General features: G+C 45.7%; 1 protein-coding gene across 3 annotated transcripts; it reads right to left on the bottom strand.

Annotated features, from left to right (window-relative positions):
- Nucleotides 1–3113: 3113 nt before the first annotated feature.
- Nucleotides 3114–13739, bottom strand: CHRNB3 (cholinergic receptor nicotinic beta 3 subunit). 3 transcript variants are annotated; one of them, XM_019610136.1, is made up of 6 exons: nucleotides 13309–13739; nucleotides 11150–11301; nucleotides 10381–10425; nucleotides 7081–7190; nucleotides 6002–6884; nucleotides 3114–4668 (listed from the first exon to the last, which is right to left on the bottom strand). In XM_019610136.1, the coding sequence occupies exons 1-6, from the start codon at nucleotides 13355–13357 to the stop codon at nucleotides 4534–4536; spliced, it is 1374 nt and encodes a 457-aa protein (XP_019465681.1). In that variant the 5' UTR covers nucleotides 13358–13739; the 3' UTR covers nucleotides 3114–4533. The 3 variants fall into 3 exon arrangements, with proteins under 3 accessions (XP_019465681.1, XP_019465677.1, XP_031413022.1); XM_019610132.1 differs by having other exon boundaries at nucleotides 4576–6884; XM_031557162.1 differs by lacking the exon at nucleotides 13309–13739 and having other exon boundaries at nucleotides 4576–6884; nucleotides 11150–11320.
- Between the last annotated feature and the right edge of the window lie 1841 nt (nucleotides 13740–15580).

The following is a 15580-nucleotide window of genomic DNA, read 5'->3' on the forward strand; positions in this document are numbered from 1 at the left end:
GAAGGCCAATGGGATCCTGGCTCGTATCAGAAGTAGTATTGCCAGCAGGAGCAGAAAGGTGATCAACCCTCTGTACATAGCATTGGTGAGGCCGCACCTCAAGTACTCTATTCAGTTTTGGACCTCTCACTACAATAAAGACACTGAGGCCCTGGAGTGTGTCCAGAGAAGGGCAGCAAAGCTGTGAGGGTTCTGGAGCACAAGTCCTATGGGGAGCTGGGATTGTTCAGTCTGGAGAAGAGGAGGATGAGAGGAGACTTTATTGCTCTGAAAGGAGGCTGTGGAAATGAAGGTGTCAGCTGCAATGGCACAGGCTGTCCAGCGAGGCAATAGAGTCAGCTTCCTTGGAGGTGTTCAAGAACCACGTGGATGTGGCAATGAGGGATGTGGTTAGTGGGCATTGTGGGGATTCGCTGATGATGAGACTTGGTGAATTTAGAGGTCTTTTACAATCTTAAATGATTGTGTGATTCTATGATCTTAGGGGCACCAGAGGGGAATAACCTGGATACAATATGTAAAAGCAGAAAAGACCTGAGGCATCCATGATTAAAACGAAAAGCATATACATTTGAGATCTACATGCCTCAAAATCTTCAAAAAACATTTTATCCATCATATTTGTGACCAAATTTCCCTTTACTTCCCAGTACTGAGTATTAAAATCCGTGGTCAGCTCCAGGAGGATATGCAAACCACATTCCTTATATCAGCCTGACTGTGGTCCCAGCCCACAGAGGCTGCTCTGAAAATACTTTCTTGCTCGGGTTCAGTTATAAGCCCACTTGGGAAGCATCTGTCCCTGGGCAGCTACTCATCACAGACAGAACTGGATAGGCAGCATTGATTTTATCTGTTTTTAAAACCAGGTGCAAATTAGATTACACATACCATGTCAGAAGAAGGCATATTATCATGAATCCTATGCCAAGGTAGGCACTTTGATCCAAACACCTCTGCAGAAGCTCCTGTCAGAACAGTCCTGGGTGTGCAACCTGTTTTGTAACCGTAGGGATACTCTGGGGCTGGAGTTTCTCTTGGGTAACCAGGTAACGAGCTTAATCCTGAAACACTTGGTAGTTGTGCACCTAATGTGTGTTTCTAAACTATGTGGACACCCTCAGGCCCTTTGCCTATTTTGGTCCCTGCTGGTTTTGTACCTAAGGATTCTTAAAGGGTATCATTGCTATTCCAACCAATAGCTTCAAGAGTAAAAAGGTTTTCTCTGTTATAGGCTGTCTTAACTCTAACTGTGCAGTATCAGTACAGTGTTTTCAGAGTGTGCTATGTACCAATATTTACTTCAGACATCACTGTTCCTTTGCAGAAGAGAATCATTCTGAAGTCCCTGATTGGCTTTTTACTCTCTTTCTGCTCATATTAAAGACAATGGAGCCGAAATATAAGGCAGAGGCAACAGTGGCATGACAAGAATATGTATTTGAAGTATGTAGCCACTCTTTTCTAGAAGAAAATCTTTTTTTCTATAGCCTGCCTGAATGTTGCATAATAGTGTAGTGACAGTCAGACAGATGTATAATCATACATCACTGTTTATTCTATCAACCTGCCAATTAAATATTACTCCTGGAACAAACTTGAAAAGCTTGCATTTTTTAAAGCCCCCTGCACAATGTGTTAAGTTACATTATCAAATGATCTTTGCTGTGCTAGCTCGTTCATCAGCAAGAATGGAAGGGGAAAGAGAGAATTTGAAGAGGAAAGCTGCATTCTGTGCCTGAATGTTTTGTTTTGACAGGAATCTGATATCCAGCATTTGCTATTGAACCTGTGGCCATACAGATAGTGAAAATAATAGAATGGCTGAAGGTGAACTGCAGGGCTGATTATATATTCCATCAGTAAGCATACCACCGGCGGCAATCAACTTTCTTTCCCTGAGAGTGTTCACATCTGTGAATTTATTTTAAAAATACTGTTTCCAGAAGCTATTAGATAGCTCAGTCAGCTCATTGCATTCTCTTCCCAAGGGAGACCATCCTTCCACTTCTCCCTCACTAAAAGGCCTGGAGGAGTTCAGCGTGTTTGTCTCCCGGTGGATGGAAGATACACATGGTTCTGCTATGCAGCACCGGGTCCCCGGCAAACCAGAGCCAGGTATCAAGATGTCACACTTTGAGGAAAGAAGGCGGAAGGCTGGATTTTTCTTTTAAGATTTTAAATTTAAAAGGTCATCATCCATAGGCACATGGAGCAGAAGGAATGAACCCAGCAGGAGGAGTGCTGCACAGATGTCCTCTCACATTGTGTTTTTTAGTGAGATGTGCTGAACGCATCTCTGGGCCTGAGGGAATAAGATTCAGGGAAACTCAGAAACAGTCAGCATGAGAATAATAGGCAGGGAGACTAAAAATGTAGTAGTTCTGGGGGCTCTGCTGGGAGCACCAGAGGTCAAAAGCCAAGAGGATTGTGCAGCACTCACACTTATCCCAGTACATGCACCTGAGCCCTCCTGAACATCACAGGAAAAAGCAGTCTGCAGTTTTATGTGGTCAGATAATACAAAGAGGTCTGCTTCCTGCAGGTTGGAAACTGAATTGAAGCAAAGTGAGGACAGGACCATTTGCCACCTGAGCACCTGAAGCACTCACACAGAAGAGAATTCTGTCATCCACCTCCTCTAATAGGCAGCCCCTTGGCACTAACAGTCAGTGGGAAAATCCATCATTATTTGATTTCAAGAGTCTTTGACTGCTGGAAATAGGTTTTCCTATGGATATTTCACAGTACTGGCCAGGGTAACAAAATGATTTGAACAATGCATGGAAAGAAGAGCAAGTTAATGTGTGAGATCTATATGCCAGTGTCTATGTTGAGACATCTGTCTGAATACGCAAAGAGAAATGGATTTGTTCTGGGATCCTGCAGTATAATAACCAACTCTGAAAGCTTCCTCCTCAAACTCATGCACACAGGTAAAAAGTTATGAGTACTTTCCAAAAACAAGCAAAATCATGTATTTGAATAGATTTGAAACCAGTATTTTTTTAAAGTGGGCTAGAAATTGCACTGGCAAAGCAAAAAATTAAGAACACCTTCAGACCAATATAAGAGCATTCTCACTTCTGAGAATCATTTACTAAACACAATTTTATTGATTATGTTTGCCCAAGTGAACTTCAGTGACAAAACAAGATGGGATGATCTGAACTCACAGAGGTCTGATGTGCACGTCATACACACACAACAATACCTTTGGGTATTTTAAACACCTTCTGACTTCCACCCTTAGAGAGAAAGTTTCAAGGTTAGCTAAAGCTTTAGCAATAGATTTATATTTATATTGTCAAAAATTGGATCTCCAACCACTTGTTAGCCTCAAAAATGCCTACAACTTCAGAGAGAAGTTTTCTGAAGGATGTAATGATGGCAGAGCTTTGTCCCAGGGAATGTGGAGAGACTCTCACCTGTGCATTTTCTGTTCTAATAATGCAGAAGGATTCCATTTAAATGCATCAAAGCAATAAAATTCTGAATTGACTGAGAAACATGGACAAGCCAACACCAAAGATGTACCCTTCTGGCAGCCAACACACCTCACAGCTCTCAGGAGAAAAACACTTCTGCACCAGCAACAAGCTTCATTTGCCACAGATGATCTTGTATCTCCTCCAACTGAATTGCTTAGGAAGATCTTTATTGCCACTTGGAGCAGCATGATTGTGATCCTTCAGCGGATGTATTCCAGGTGATCTTCCAGTCCTGTGAACATGTAGGTGCGGGAATCATAGTTTCCAAATGTGGAGGAGCATGGGAAAAACCCTCACTTGTTCAACCTTTAATTATCTTTCACAATATGAGGCAAAAATGAATATTATACAGAATTATAATAAAGCAACTTCCTGATGGTCAAGAGGAGAGACAAAATGCACATGCTGTGGAAGTTGGTAGTGGGTGGGCAGAGCTGCCATGTTTGAGCTGGTCCTGAAGGAATGGCCACGGAGTAGAGGTTTTGGGTATCCCATCTAAAAGTTGTTCACACTTTTTTTCTAATGCACATGCTATATAGTTGCCAGTTCTGACACGTGTAGAAAGCTATCCATAAGGACTTTGTGGTTTTACTTGGTAATGTAGATAAACTGAATACTAATTTGCTACTGTGCACTGAGAACTGAGCACTATGTTGCTACTCTAATTTATTTTATTAAGTAGTATTTTAACTGACACATCTGCTCGTAAAACATAATGGTTGTGCCAGAACTACTATCCCCAAGTATAACTAATAATCCTGTCTCATACTGTATTATAACAAAACTACTAGTAAAATACTTATAACTCATTTATGCATCCCCAGTTCACTTTTGGATTCTGCTGTTCACCGAGCCCTTCTCCAGTCTCCACCAAGGCTGTAACAGTCAGAGCCATGTGAAGGAAGTAGTAACCAATGCCTGTTGCTAACATCACCTTCTCTTGTTCTTGCACTGCTTCCCATCCTGAAGAACAGAAACTAGTCTCAAAGGCACCACCATCCCACGTCATTGGGCTTGCTGTATGTTAGTGTGGGAGCATTTTCTACAAAGTGCTATTCAGCCACATCTGTAATGCAGGGGTGAAGATGAGAACTGAACCCACCACTGACACCACCAGGAATAACCACAGGAAGATCCGATCCAGGACTTGAGCTACAAATTTCCAGTCTTGGACAACCTGTGAAGGAGAGAAGGAAAAGCAAATAGAAACAGCAAGGAGGCAGTACACTGTTGGTATTACTAAACATATTTCAACTCCAAAAAATCTGCTTTTAAAAATCAGAAGATTGCAGTGTGCCATAGCCTGAAACTAGTATGGGTCAGCTTTTCAGGAGCCATACCTGCCAGTCTCTCAAAACACCAGAGCATTTTCATGGTATAAGCATGTGATAATCAGATTTTTTCAGGTTGTGCAAAAGCTTTTAGCTAAGTGCATAGGTAAAAACTTACAGACTGAAGCCTGAGGATGTCTTTATAATGATTTAGGTTTCTTTTAACATAACTGCATTTCCCTTGGAGGGCTAGGAGTTGGCTCTAGCAAAGCACTTTGACGCAGATGTTACTTGCAGTACAAGTGGTCCCACCAGCTTGTGTTTGCTTAAGTGCTCTGCTGGCTCACGCTGCATGCATCTAAGAGGGAGGCTCTGCATTGTGTGTACTGGCACAACCCTGAATAAATGGAAGCACTGTTTATAAAACAGATTCAGGGAACATTTTTTTCTTTTTTTTTTTCCTTTAGTAACTCAAGCCTCAAAGAGAAAACTTCAGTCACGGACTCTACATGCTCACATACTGCACATTTGGTTTTCTGTTCATCACCCTGTGATGTCATCAATAAAATTTAAACAAAGCCCTGGCCTTTGCTAAGAAGGTGCTAAGAGAACTTCTTCTCTTTCCATATACTGCTGATTGCCTTGGTTGACTATCCTACCTTTATGTGAGGTGCAGTGTTTATGGACACATTACTTAATTAACTTCTAAAATTTGCAATGTTAATAGCCAGGTGAATTGCTGGGAGGAGAAAGATGGAGAAGACTGTCTAAAATTAACTTCTCTTAGTGCAAGCCATGAAGGCCTCAGCTCAAAACAGGGCATCTACACTACATAGAATAGCTGGGAGGCCAAGACTAGCGATCCTAGCGATTGCCATAAAGCTTGCCTAGAACAGTTGTGAGAGACACACTTTCAGAGCATGTGGCAACTCAGATTTCCCAGATTTGCTTCTGTCCCCATCTTAACCAAGACCAGGTTATTCAAATACTCCTAAGACAGGAATTCCTCCAGGACTACTAGTTGTGGCCCCTTCCATCTGGGAAGAACAGAGAGTCCCACAACACAACACTGTTCTTGAAATAACATGCTTTCCCACACCCAGCAGGGAAAGCTCCCAGAATACGTGCAAGAGGAATGCAAGAGGAAGAAGCAGTCAGACAGGCATGCAGAAAAAGAAAAGCTTGGAAGTTGCTGCTGTCTATGAGGCTGTGATGTTTCTTTGCCCTCCCTTCACCTACCTGCCTGATGAAGTGCTCCTTTTTAACATGCCTGGAAATGTACCGAATGGAATCAGCTGCCTTTTCCAAAAAGGCAATCACGATCTTCTCTCCATCTTTTGCTTGCTTGTATTTCTGCTTTCCTGGGAGTTTTGATTTCAAGGTGGTTTCCTTTTCCTCAGTGTCTGAGAAGGAATAACGGTCTACATGTCCCTTCATGCAGAGCAGCTGAGGCAGCTTCTGAAGGAAGAGTCTTTTAACCCAGGGAGCCATGGGATGGTAGGTTGCTGAGGAGCGGTGGTGGACGTTGATAACAAAGACAGTCACAATGATAGAGAGGGTCACAAAAATCATGATGAACAGTAGATACTCACCAATTAGAGGGATGACTTTGGAAGAAGAAGGGATTATTTCCTCAATCACTAAAAGAAAAACAGTGAGGGAGACTAGAACTGAAGTAGACAATGAGAGCTTTTCTCCTTCATCTGAGGGCAGGTAAAACACCAGGACAGTTAGAAAAGACAATCCTAGGCAGGGAATTATTAGGAAAAGAGTGTAGAACAGTGGAAGGCGTCTCAACACAAAGGAGTAAGTGACAAATGGGTAAGAGTACAGCCCATCCTTCCTGTTGCCTTTCATACCTTTGGCATTTAAGATCTCCCACTCCCCATTATCAAAGAAGTCTTTCCTGTCTACATTTTCATCCACTAGAATCAAGTCCACCATACTGCCATCATATGTCCATGACCCAAATTTCATGGAACAGTTCTGCCTGTCGAAGGGGAAGAAGGTTACATCCATTGTGCAGGAGCTCTTGTAGCTGGCTGGTGGCGTCCAGGTCACCACTCCATTGTATTTCACTATGGCCTTGGTCATCAGGGACCCTTCAAAACGTCCATCAGCACTGTGAGTCAGACAGAAAGAAACAGTACCAAGATCAGAGTGCCCCGGAGCTACCCCATCACAGTCCCAAGCAAGGAAAGCCAACATTCAGACTGCCTTCATGAGCAGCTTTCTAGGAGTGTAGGCAAGCTCTATGATAGCTGGTGTGTCTCATCCATGCTACAGCCTAAGCCTGGAGTGAGAAACATGCTACTCACTTTTCAAACAGAACGATGTCGGGAAGCCACAGGGACTCAGAAGGGACACGGATAGCAGTGATCCCACCATATTCCTCTGGATTCCAGGAAAGCTTGTGGTCCATCCATTCCTGCAAAGACACAACAGTCCTCTGTCTGCTCAGCCCCCAGCAGCCTCATTCCTTTCCCTGGTGGTTCTGTATATTGTACAGCACAGAGGGCAGAGCTAGGCATATGATGAAGCAGCTGCAGAAAGGATGTCGTGCAGGCATGGCTGGGAGACACTAATCCCCATAGGCACTGCCCCTTCAGCCAGAGGTGAGCCTCATAAAAAGGCCTATCCAGGCAGCCTCGAAGAGGGCACTTGTGGAGAGTGCTGTCTGTTTTCCTATAGATGTTTCAAATTACTGGATGGGAGACAAAGATGACTTGAGCTATTTTATGATTCAGTAATGGTAATAATGTCAGTGTGTAAGATCTTTTATAGAAGTGTCTACATTAAGACATCTATCTCTATGTGCTTAATTACACTGTCCTAGCAATACAAATTGTTGTTTCATGAGAAAGATCGGCATGCTATTACAGGAAAATTAATATGATCATGTTGCAAAGAATTTGGTTACAATTCTGAAGATATATTTTATTTTTACATTAAAAAAAATGCAAAAAGCAAGAAGAGTCCTGGCTATTTTCATCACACTGAATCTTGTGTCTTGTTTGTTACCTGGAGAGAGCCTAGCAAAGTGGCACCAACAACCCAGAAATTGAGGTGCAGTGAAAAAGCATTTCTCTGTTCTCTTTTATGATATGTTTTTTTAGCAGCTCACAAGAATGGCAGCAAGTGGAATAGCACAAGCAGATTGTGGCTAATATCATGAAGCAAATAATGAAGCACTTTCCATTAATCTCCAACAGTAGAAGCTCCTCAGGGATCAGCTTTCTTAGGTCAATTTCCTTTTAAGCTACGGACAAACCTAGAAGCAATTTTCTTTGCTTCTTGTTCTGTCATATAGCCTGCTCCTAATGCTTCAGTTCCACCTACCTTTCACAACCATACCCACTTGTTATTTCAGAACTTTACAGCAACCCAGAACCTCAGCAGAGACCCAGGTGAGATGAGAGTGCCTTCCTCCTCCAGGAGCAAAGGAGGGATAGGGCCCAAGGTCATGCATGGGTGCAAGGTTGGTAGAGCTCTCTTAAGCTTGGCAGAAGGCCTGGGTTCTCTGTCTATCTGCAGCAATCCTCCCTCCCCCATGCCCTGCATTGATTTCTCTCCAAGCTAAAGTGCTCTTTCATGTCTGCAAGGCAAATAGTTGCGTGTCTCTTTACTAGAGCAGAAAATAAACTGCATGAAGAATTTGAACAGTTTAAAATGGGAATCTCCCCATGGGCTATGCTGATTTGAACTGTAGCAGCAGATGCAAAGGGCCTTTTCCTCTCTGCTTCCTGCCTTCCCAGATCCCCCACTATTCTCCTGTTCCCCAGCTCTGCCAAACTCCTGCCTCTGGGCTCGTTGTTAAGCCAGTGAAGTCAGGTCAAGAAACACTGGGCCCAGGCTTAGCAATTAATTTTACGACTTGCCCAACAACAGATAAATCTCAGCAACCACTGAAACTCCTTTGCACCTTCCACATTTGCCACGAAGCCCATTGTCAGTTCCCAGCATCTTTAGTATTTGGATTTGAGAGGAAAAAGAAAGAAAAATAAAAGAAGAAAATCCTTTGATCTGAGCTTTGCTCATCTAAGAAAAGCCAAGTTCATGCATAGGAATGATATCTCTGACTCCCCCTTCACCTCACACACTCAAGGTGACTATCAGCCTTCCCTGACCTCCCCAGCTCCTGCAGAGTAAGGAGCTCTGAGTCCTTGAAAAGGTTTGGATGTTCTTCATTTTTCTTTAACCAAAAGAAAAAGATATTTTAATGCTGCTTAGTTTTAGGCATCTTTTCTCAGCTGTTGTTCTTGCAATTTCTAACAGTATTCTAAGTATTGAATTGCATGTGAAACCAGCTCACACTAAGCTTATGGGAATGTGTGACTTCTAGAATGAAACACCAGGGCCAGACCGTGGGTATTTAAAATCTGAGCTCAGTTTCCAAACACCTGCAGAGGAGAGTGGCATGTCTGCAGAGCAACTTCCTGGTTAGGTCTTTCTTTTATCCATGCTTTAAGGCAGAGGGATCAGAAAAAATGGTTTCCTTCTTCTCCTCCTCATACCTGAGAGGCAAGGAGAAGATGGTGGCATTGCTCTAGCCCTGTAGCATGCTCAGAAGAACCTGCAGCAGAACCTGGTTTCCTACAGCGTAAATGGTGACACAGGCTCCAAAAAGGTCAATGTTGTGAACAAAAAGGTGCCACATGCAAATGTCTGATCAGAAATGCCCCAAATGGATTAATGGAGATGTCACACAGCCAAAGGGATGAAGGCTGTCCCTGGACACTGGAGTCTTTTTGTCCTGGACAGAGGAACCGGCCAAGGGAGAAGCCATCTTATTGCATAGCACCCATACAGCATCCAAGATCCCACACCATCCCAGAGCTCAATCACTCCAGGGCTGCAGACAACAAACTGAGGACAAACTGAGCTGCACTTCTCCTCCACCAGCCCAGCTGGGAGCTACTCCTTACAGCATCATTCTGTGCAAGCCTTGGGTTTTGTGTCCTCTCCCTAAGATCATCTGACACATCTATAGATGCTCACATGGCTGAGAGACTTAAAATAATTGTCACAAGGTCAATAAACTGGTGCAATGTAATCTAAACCAAATACAGTGTTCTTCAGGAGTGAAGGAGATCTAACAGTTCAGCTTGCACTTTTCCTTCTCTTGTGCAAATTACTTCCAGAAGCAGGATAGAGAGTTATGACTAATTTGTAGAAATCCCACAGATTTTAATTTGGGGGGTTTAACATACTGACCCTTTTTTTCTCTTTACTTGTGCTGAAGAAGAAAACTGTCTTAGCTTGGACAAGGGACACAGTGCTCAGATGACCTCTAAGTCTGAGATAGGATAGTCCCTCAGCACACAGGCAGCATCCCACAAGAACTGTCACAGTTCCAGGAGATGTTGCTTCCCCAGAATACAGCTGACTTGGGCTCATAGCTGGGATGCAGTCCAGAGAGAGGGTACCCTGCATCCTGAAAGCTCACTGTCTGCCTCTACTCCCCCTTCAGCCAGTGCCTGAAGGGAGAGGAGAACTTCAGGCAGGGCTCTGTGGCACTGAGTTTGTCATGGATGGTGATGGACTGCTGCAGCAGCCCCTCATCCAAAGCACTCAGCAGCCTTGCAGTGGATGGGAAGGTCTGAGGGCATTTGATTTACCTGCTTCAGCCACACGTTGGTCGTCATCAGCTGGTTCTTCTCATCCTAGGGCAACAAAAGGTAGAGAAGCCTGCAATACCAGGACAGCCAGAGGAAACAACCCTTACATATGATCCAGCAAGACTCATCTTAGCCCCCATGGTGTCAAGTGCTGAGACACAAGGAGGTGGGACTGAAAGCAGGGCAGCTCACATCCTCATGCTGCCCTAGCTGAGGTGAGTCTGGGCAGTGAGAAGACAAAGCTTGTAAAGAAAGCACAAAAGGAGAACTTGTCTTCTGCAGCAAGAAGCACTGCTGCCATCTGGCACCCTCTGGCCCTCCCACCCTGTGCAAACCCCACCATGCACTGCACGGATGGAGGGGAAAGGGACAGTGACCTCACGCGTAGGTTGTCTGGTTCACCCCAGGCCCCCACTGTGTGGCTGAGTCACCTGCTGGTTTTGGCCTGGATAGACCTTGCCTGGAGCTAGCAATACCAGCCCTGTACCTTGCTGTCTTGCAATTGCAGGCCCAGGGACAGCCTCAGATGTGACAAGGCTTTAATGACAGGAGCTGCAGGCAGGAGGGGGCCTTCAGGTTTATTGGGAGACAAAGGAGCCCCAGGGCAGCTGGAGGTCCCACCCTGGCACCACACCAGGTGGTGCTCTGTTGCTTGACCAGTGGATGTTGTGTCAACAGGCCAAGGCCAGCAGCACAACCGGCATCACAGCAAGGCACAGGGCTTTCCACAGAAGAAGCAATGCTTTCTTGAGCCTGACACAGCGCTTACCACATCCACAAGCTGTGATATCTTTAACCCAAAGAGGACTTTGATGGTGTCGTTGGAGTTTTCCACAGGGCGGACCCATTTCTGATAGCCTTGAAATAAGTGTCTCAGGAGCGCGTCCTCATTCTCCACAACTGAACCAAGGGCAGCCACATCTGGAAGAGAGAAGGGCATGCAGGAGGTGTGGGATGGCACAGCCCAAGAAGATCATCCTGGCTAATGACACCCCAGGTTCTCCAGACACCTGTGGGATACTGTGGAGAGGTGAAGTCATGGGGAGATAGTGGTTGCTGTGATAGTGTTCCTGGCTGATAAAGAACAGCAATAAACTGTGGACATTTCAGGTCCATTGATTTTCACTTGCTCTCCTTCTGAAGCCAGGCTCTTTTCAGTGGTGCCAGTGACAGGACATAAAGCAATGGGGACAAACTTGAACACAGCATGATCCTGCTGTGCTATGCAGGTGATGGAGCACTGCCACAGAAGTGGCATCCACTGTTCACAGAGGTGATGGAGTCTCCTTAGAGAACTGCGAAAGTCATCTGGATATGGACCTGGGCACCCTGCTATGGACACTCCTGCTCAATCAGGGTTGGGCCAGATGGACCCAGAGGTCCCTGCCAATCCCACTCATGTTGTGATTCTGTTTATATGACCTTTTTGCAATAGAAACTTCCCACCCAAGCAGATGGATGTGTATTGCATGATTTTCTTGCTGCAGGGCCTGTAAACCAAATGAGAGTTACTCCTACACAGCTCTTGGAAATGAACCCTTTTCTTGAGTTTAGCAAAAAGGAGCAAATCACAGGGAGAAAAAAAAATAATAATAATTAAGGAGTTCTCCCTGGCAGGGAGAGGAAAGGCTACAGCACCAGGGGAGCAAAAACCAAAAGGTGTTCAGGCAGCAGGAGAAACTCGGCAATGCACTCAGTGCTGGGTCTGAACCTGGAAGGCCTGGGACTCCCCCAGCACTGCCCTGCACCATAGAAGGGGAGGTCAGAACTGATACCTTGCACCTCTCCTCAACGCCAGTCCCACTGACACTCTGCCTCTTCCTTGGCATGCATGCTGCACCAAAAAGTGACCACAATCTCACCTTGCTTCAGGGTCCCCAGAGGGGAAAAAGGATCTGGTACTGCATCCTTGTGCTGTTCACAGGGCAGTTCTGCCCTGCTACCGCCTCATTTCCACCACACATGCCTTGCCAGCCCCGCTGTGCACAGGGAGTCTGTACTCCCTTTGCCAGCCCAAGAGCACAGTGGGAGCCACAGTGGGTTCAGCCACTTCCAAGCAGCTGAGGAGGGGCAGTCCTGCAGCATCAAGCCCAGCTGGAGGCAAATACTCCAGGGAGATGTTGTGGAGAAGAGCAGAAAGAACAAGACTGGAGTTCTTGTAAGGCAGACTCAGTACACGCAGGGAGACAGCTTAAAAGTATAAGTTTTTAATGAGAAGGAAAATGTACCTGGGGAAAAATTAGCCTAGGAGCTCTTTTGATCACCTGTGATGATTAAGTTAGATAAAGCTCCAGAGAAAACATTGAACAAAGCAATGCTGTCTTTGGAGAAACTGAGACATGGGCAATAGGCTAGATTTCCTGAGTTTATCACACAGAATAGAGAGAGGGCAAAACTTCTGGAGCTCTGTATTAGGTTGCCACAAAGGTGAGTAAGTAACTGAGAACCATTTGCCCCCATGCTTCTCCCCCTATACCAGAAGCCCCCTGCCATGCTGCAGTTCGTGCTGGTGGCAGCTCGTCAGAGAAACAGGAACTGAGAGGGCTGGTCAGGGGCTCTGCCACATCAACATGCACCCCCTGAGAAAGGCTGGTAGGGCACCTCATCAACTCAACTGGGGCACCTCACTGTGCTCTCTATGATGGAGGTCTGCCCACAACAGCAGTGAGAGCAAAGCCTTGGTTCTTTGCTTAACTCCTAACTGTGACCCCCCCCTCATGCACCGTAAATCTTAAAGCTCTATTGCCACTGAGATTGCAGTGCAAAGTCAGCAGCTGATACAGCGCTGCCTTGCTGGTCTGGCAGTGCTAGATGAGGACCAAAAGAAGCTGTATCTGCCTCATCCCAGCAAACAGCAGCTAACTCTATGTCAGAAAAAAATCTAGAACATCTGTAGCTCAGTTTGGAAGAAGCAGAAATTGCTCTTACCTGAATGGCTCCAACACAGTGCACAGAGCATCAGACACAGCATGGGCATGGCTGTAGCTTTTCCTTTAAATATAGTCCTTTCTTTTCATAGGCAAATTGATCTCATCCTAGAAAGGGGCTAAAACAATCTGGTTAAAACCTAAGGCAGACAGCAGAGCTTGAAAGGCAAGCAGGCACTTTTTGAGCCTCATCTTGCATCATTATGACGCTCCGTAAAGCACACTTCATTGATTTTCCATCAGCTGTCACATCCCGTAAGCCTAAAGCAAGGCTCTGGGTCCTAAGCTCTGGCTGATGTGCTTGGGGTGGAATTCGCGTGGCTACAGTCACTGCTGTCTGGGATTCAATGTCAGGCAAAGTGTTTAAGGGGGAGAAATGCATTTTGTGATACTGCCAATTACTGTTGGGAAAAAAACAACAAAAACAGAACCCAACCAGGCTGCAAATCAACCCCCAAAACACACCAATTGCCTGACAGATTGTTTGCTCCAGCTGTATCTGTAGGTCTGACAAATCAGGCGGCCTCCCTTGAGAGCTAACTTAGTTTATTCATTTTTCATAGCATAATTGCTATTTTAAAAGAAAAAAAAAGGGGAAGGGGGGATGGGACAAAACAATTATAGGTGGCAAGACAGCCGATTTCTGACTGTGTCTCATCACACACTTACACAAGGCAGCACAGAAGTGCTCACAGGGAGCCAGCACAACTGCGGGTGCACACTGCCACTGGCTCCATGTGTGGCAACAGCAGCAATGCCCAGGGCTGAGCTTCCTTTAGAGCGTGCCGTAAATCTCTGTGTTCATCTCCTGCACCCCTACTCACTTCACCATCTCTGCCTGCAGGAAGGCTTTCTTTTTTTTTTCCCTGGAAATTTTTGAGTTCAAGGGAGAGCAGTGCAAAATTACTCTAGTTTGCATCCAGACCTAAAACGCTTTCTGCTTCAATGGATGCTTTCCATCTCTGTGCTGGCACAGTTTTCCTATATGCTCTCCACAAACAAAGTGGTTCCTATTAGCATATCCTTAGAGATTGTCCTCATGCTCTAATGCACATTCATAACCCAGAGGAATTTCCTTGCTTGCTCCCTTTTGTACGGGAAGTGTGCTTTTCCAGCAAGGTACAGATTTTGGTGCTGTCACAGTCCGTTTAATTCATATTTGCCTCATCTGAGGCCCGCATAGAGGACTGATAACTGGCATTGTAACCTCACCATGTTATTCAGCTTCCTCTAGGAAAAAGAAGCTGTGTCAACATGGTTCAAAGTGCTGCTACTGGAATGGGATGCCCAGAGAAACTGTGGATGCCCCACCCCTGGAGGCATTCAGGGCCAGGCTGGATCCGGCCCTGGGCAGTCTCAGCTGGTAGGTGGCAGCCCTGCCCATGACATGGGGCTGGGGCTGGGTGGCTTTGAGGTCCCTTCCAACCCAAGCCATTCTAGTATTCCAGGATTCTATGAAACCAGAAAATTTCTTTTTGTGTCTCACCTCCTGATTCCTGCTGCCATGGGCTTGCCTTATCTGTAGCTCCTGGGCAGATCCTACAGCAAATTGGTGGGTTTGCTTTTCTCTCTTCAAACCACACAAAGAGAATCTGCAGGCCCTCTGTTAGTGCAGTGTACCTGCCTTGTTCATCTTGCAGGGCTGATCTGAGTCACAGGATGGGACTGCATCTGGCACTTCTCTGTTAGACGCTGCTGTACTGCAGGATGGAGATATGCTGTCTTCAGAGCAGCCCAAAAAGCCTATTGCTTGGAGGTAATGCGGATAACCTATCTGGCTTTTTAGACACTACATGGAGGCTGCTGGAGGGAAAGACCATGTGTTTGCTTTACCATTGCCTCCACCCACTGATTGGGGTTGAGCAAGAGACACAGGGACCTCTCCTGTCTGATCTCTGGCTGCCAGAGTTGTCTGACAGGAGGGCACTGGGAAATAATTTGCTGCATTTTCTCGTGTTTGCTTGGTGATGGTGCCTCTCGCTTACAAGCTTTCATCCAGCTGTCCTCTCCAACACTGTGGAAGGGAAGGAATGTGTGAATGCTCCATCCCTGAGATGACGGAATTTCTTTAGCATCGGGATGAAACCTGAACCTTCTCAACGGTTCACCTTTACTCTCCTACAGGTGTCAGGGAACCTGTCCCTAACATCGGGTACAGCTGAAGTCTCCAACACCGCGAAGCTGGAGATGTCTGCACTGCCTGGCAAGCAGCCCAACATCCCTACCCGTCCCGTCCCAGCACGACGGCCGCTTTCCCCTCTTCCTCCGCCCGC

The sequence above is a fragment of the Meleagris gallopavo genome, chromosome Z (genome assembly GCF_000146605.3).
Source record: "Meleagris gallopavo isolate NT-WF06-2002-E0010 breed Aviagen turkey brand Nicholas breeding stock chromosome Z, Turkey_5.1, whole genome shotgun sequence".
Lineage (NCBI taxonomy): Eukaryota > Metazoa > Chordata > Aves > Galliformes > Phasianidae > Meleagris > Meleagris gallopavo.

What these genes read in the sequence shown, in the direction of transcription:
- CHRNB3 (XM_019610132.1), bottom strand. Translation starts at nt 13,357, where the DNA reads ATGCCCATGCTGTGTCTGATGCTCTGTGCACTGTGTTGGAGCCATTCA. An exon ending in ACTGTGTTGGAGCCATTCAG is followed by an intron (nt 11,302 to 13,308) that starts GTAAGAGCAATT and finishes TCTCTCTTCCAG; the next exon opens with ATGTGGCTGCCCTTGGTTCA. An exon ending in CCAACGTGTGGCTGAAGCAG is followed by an intron (nt 7,191 to 10,380) that starts GTAAATCAAATG and finishes GTGTCTTTGCAG; the next exon opens with GAATGGATGGACCACAAGCT.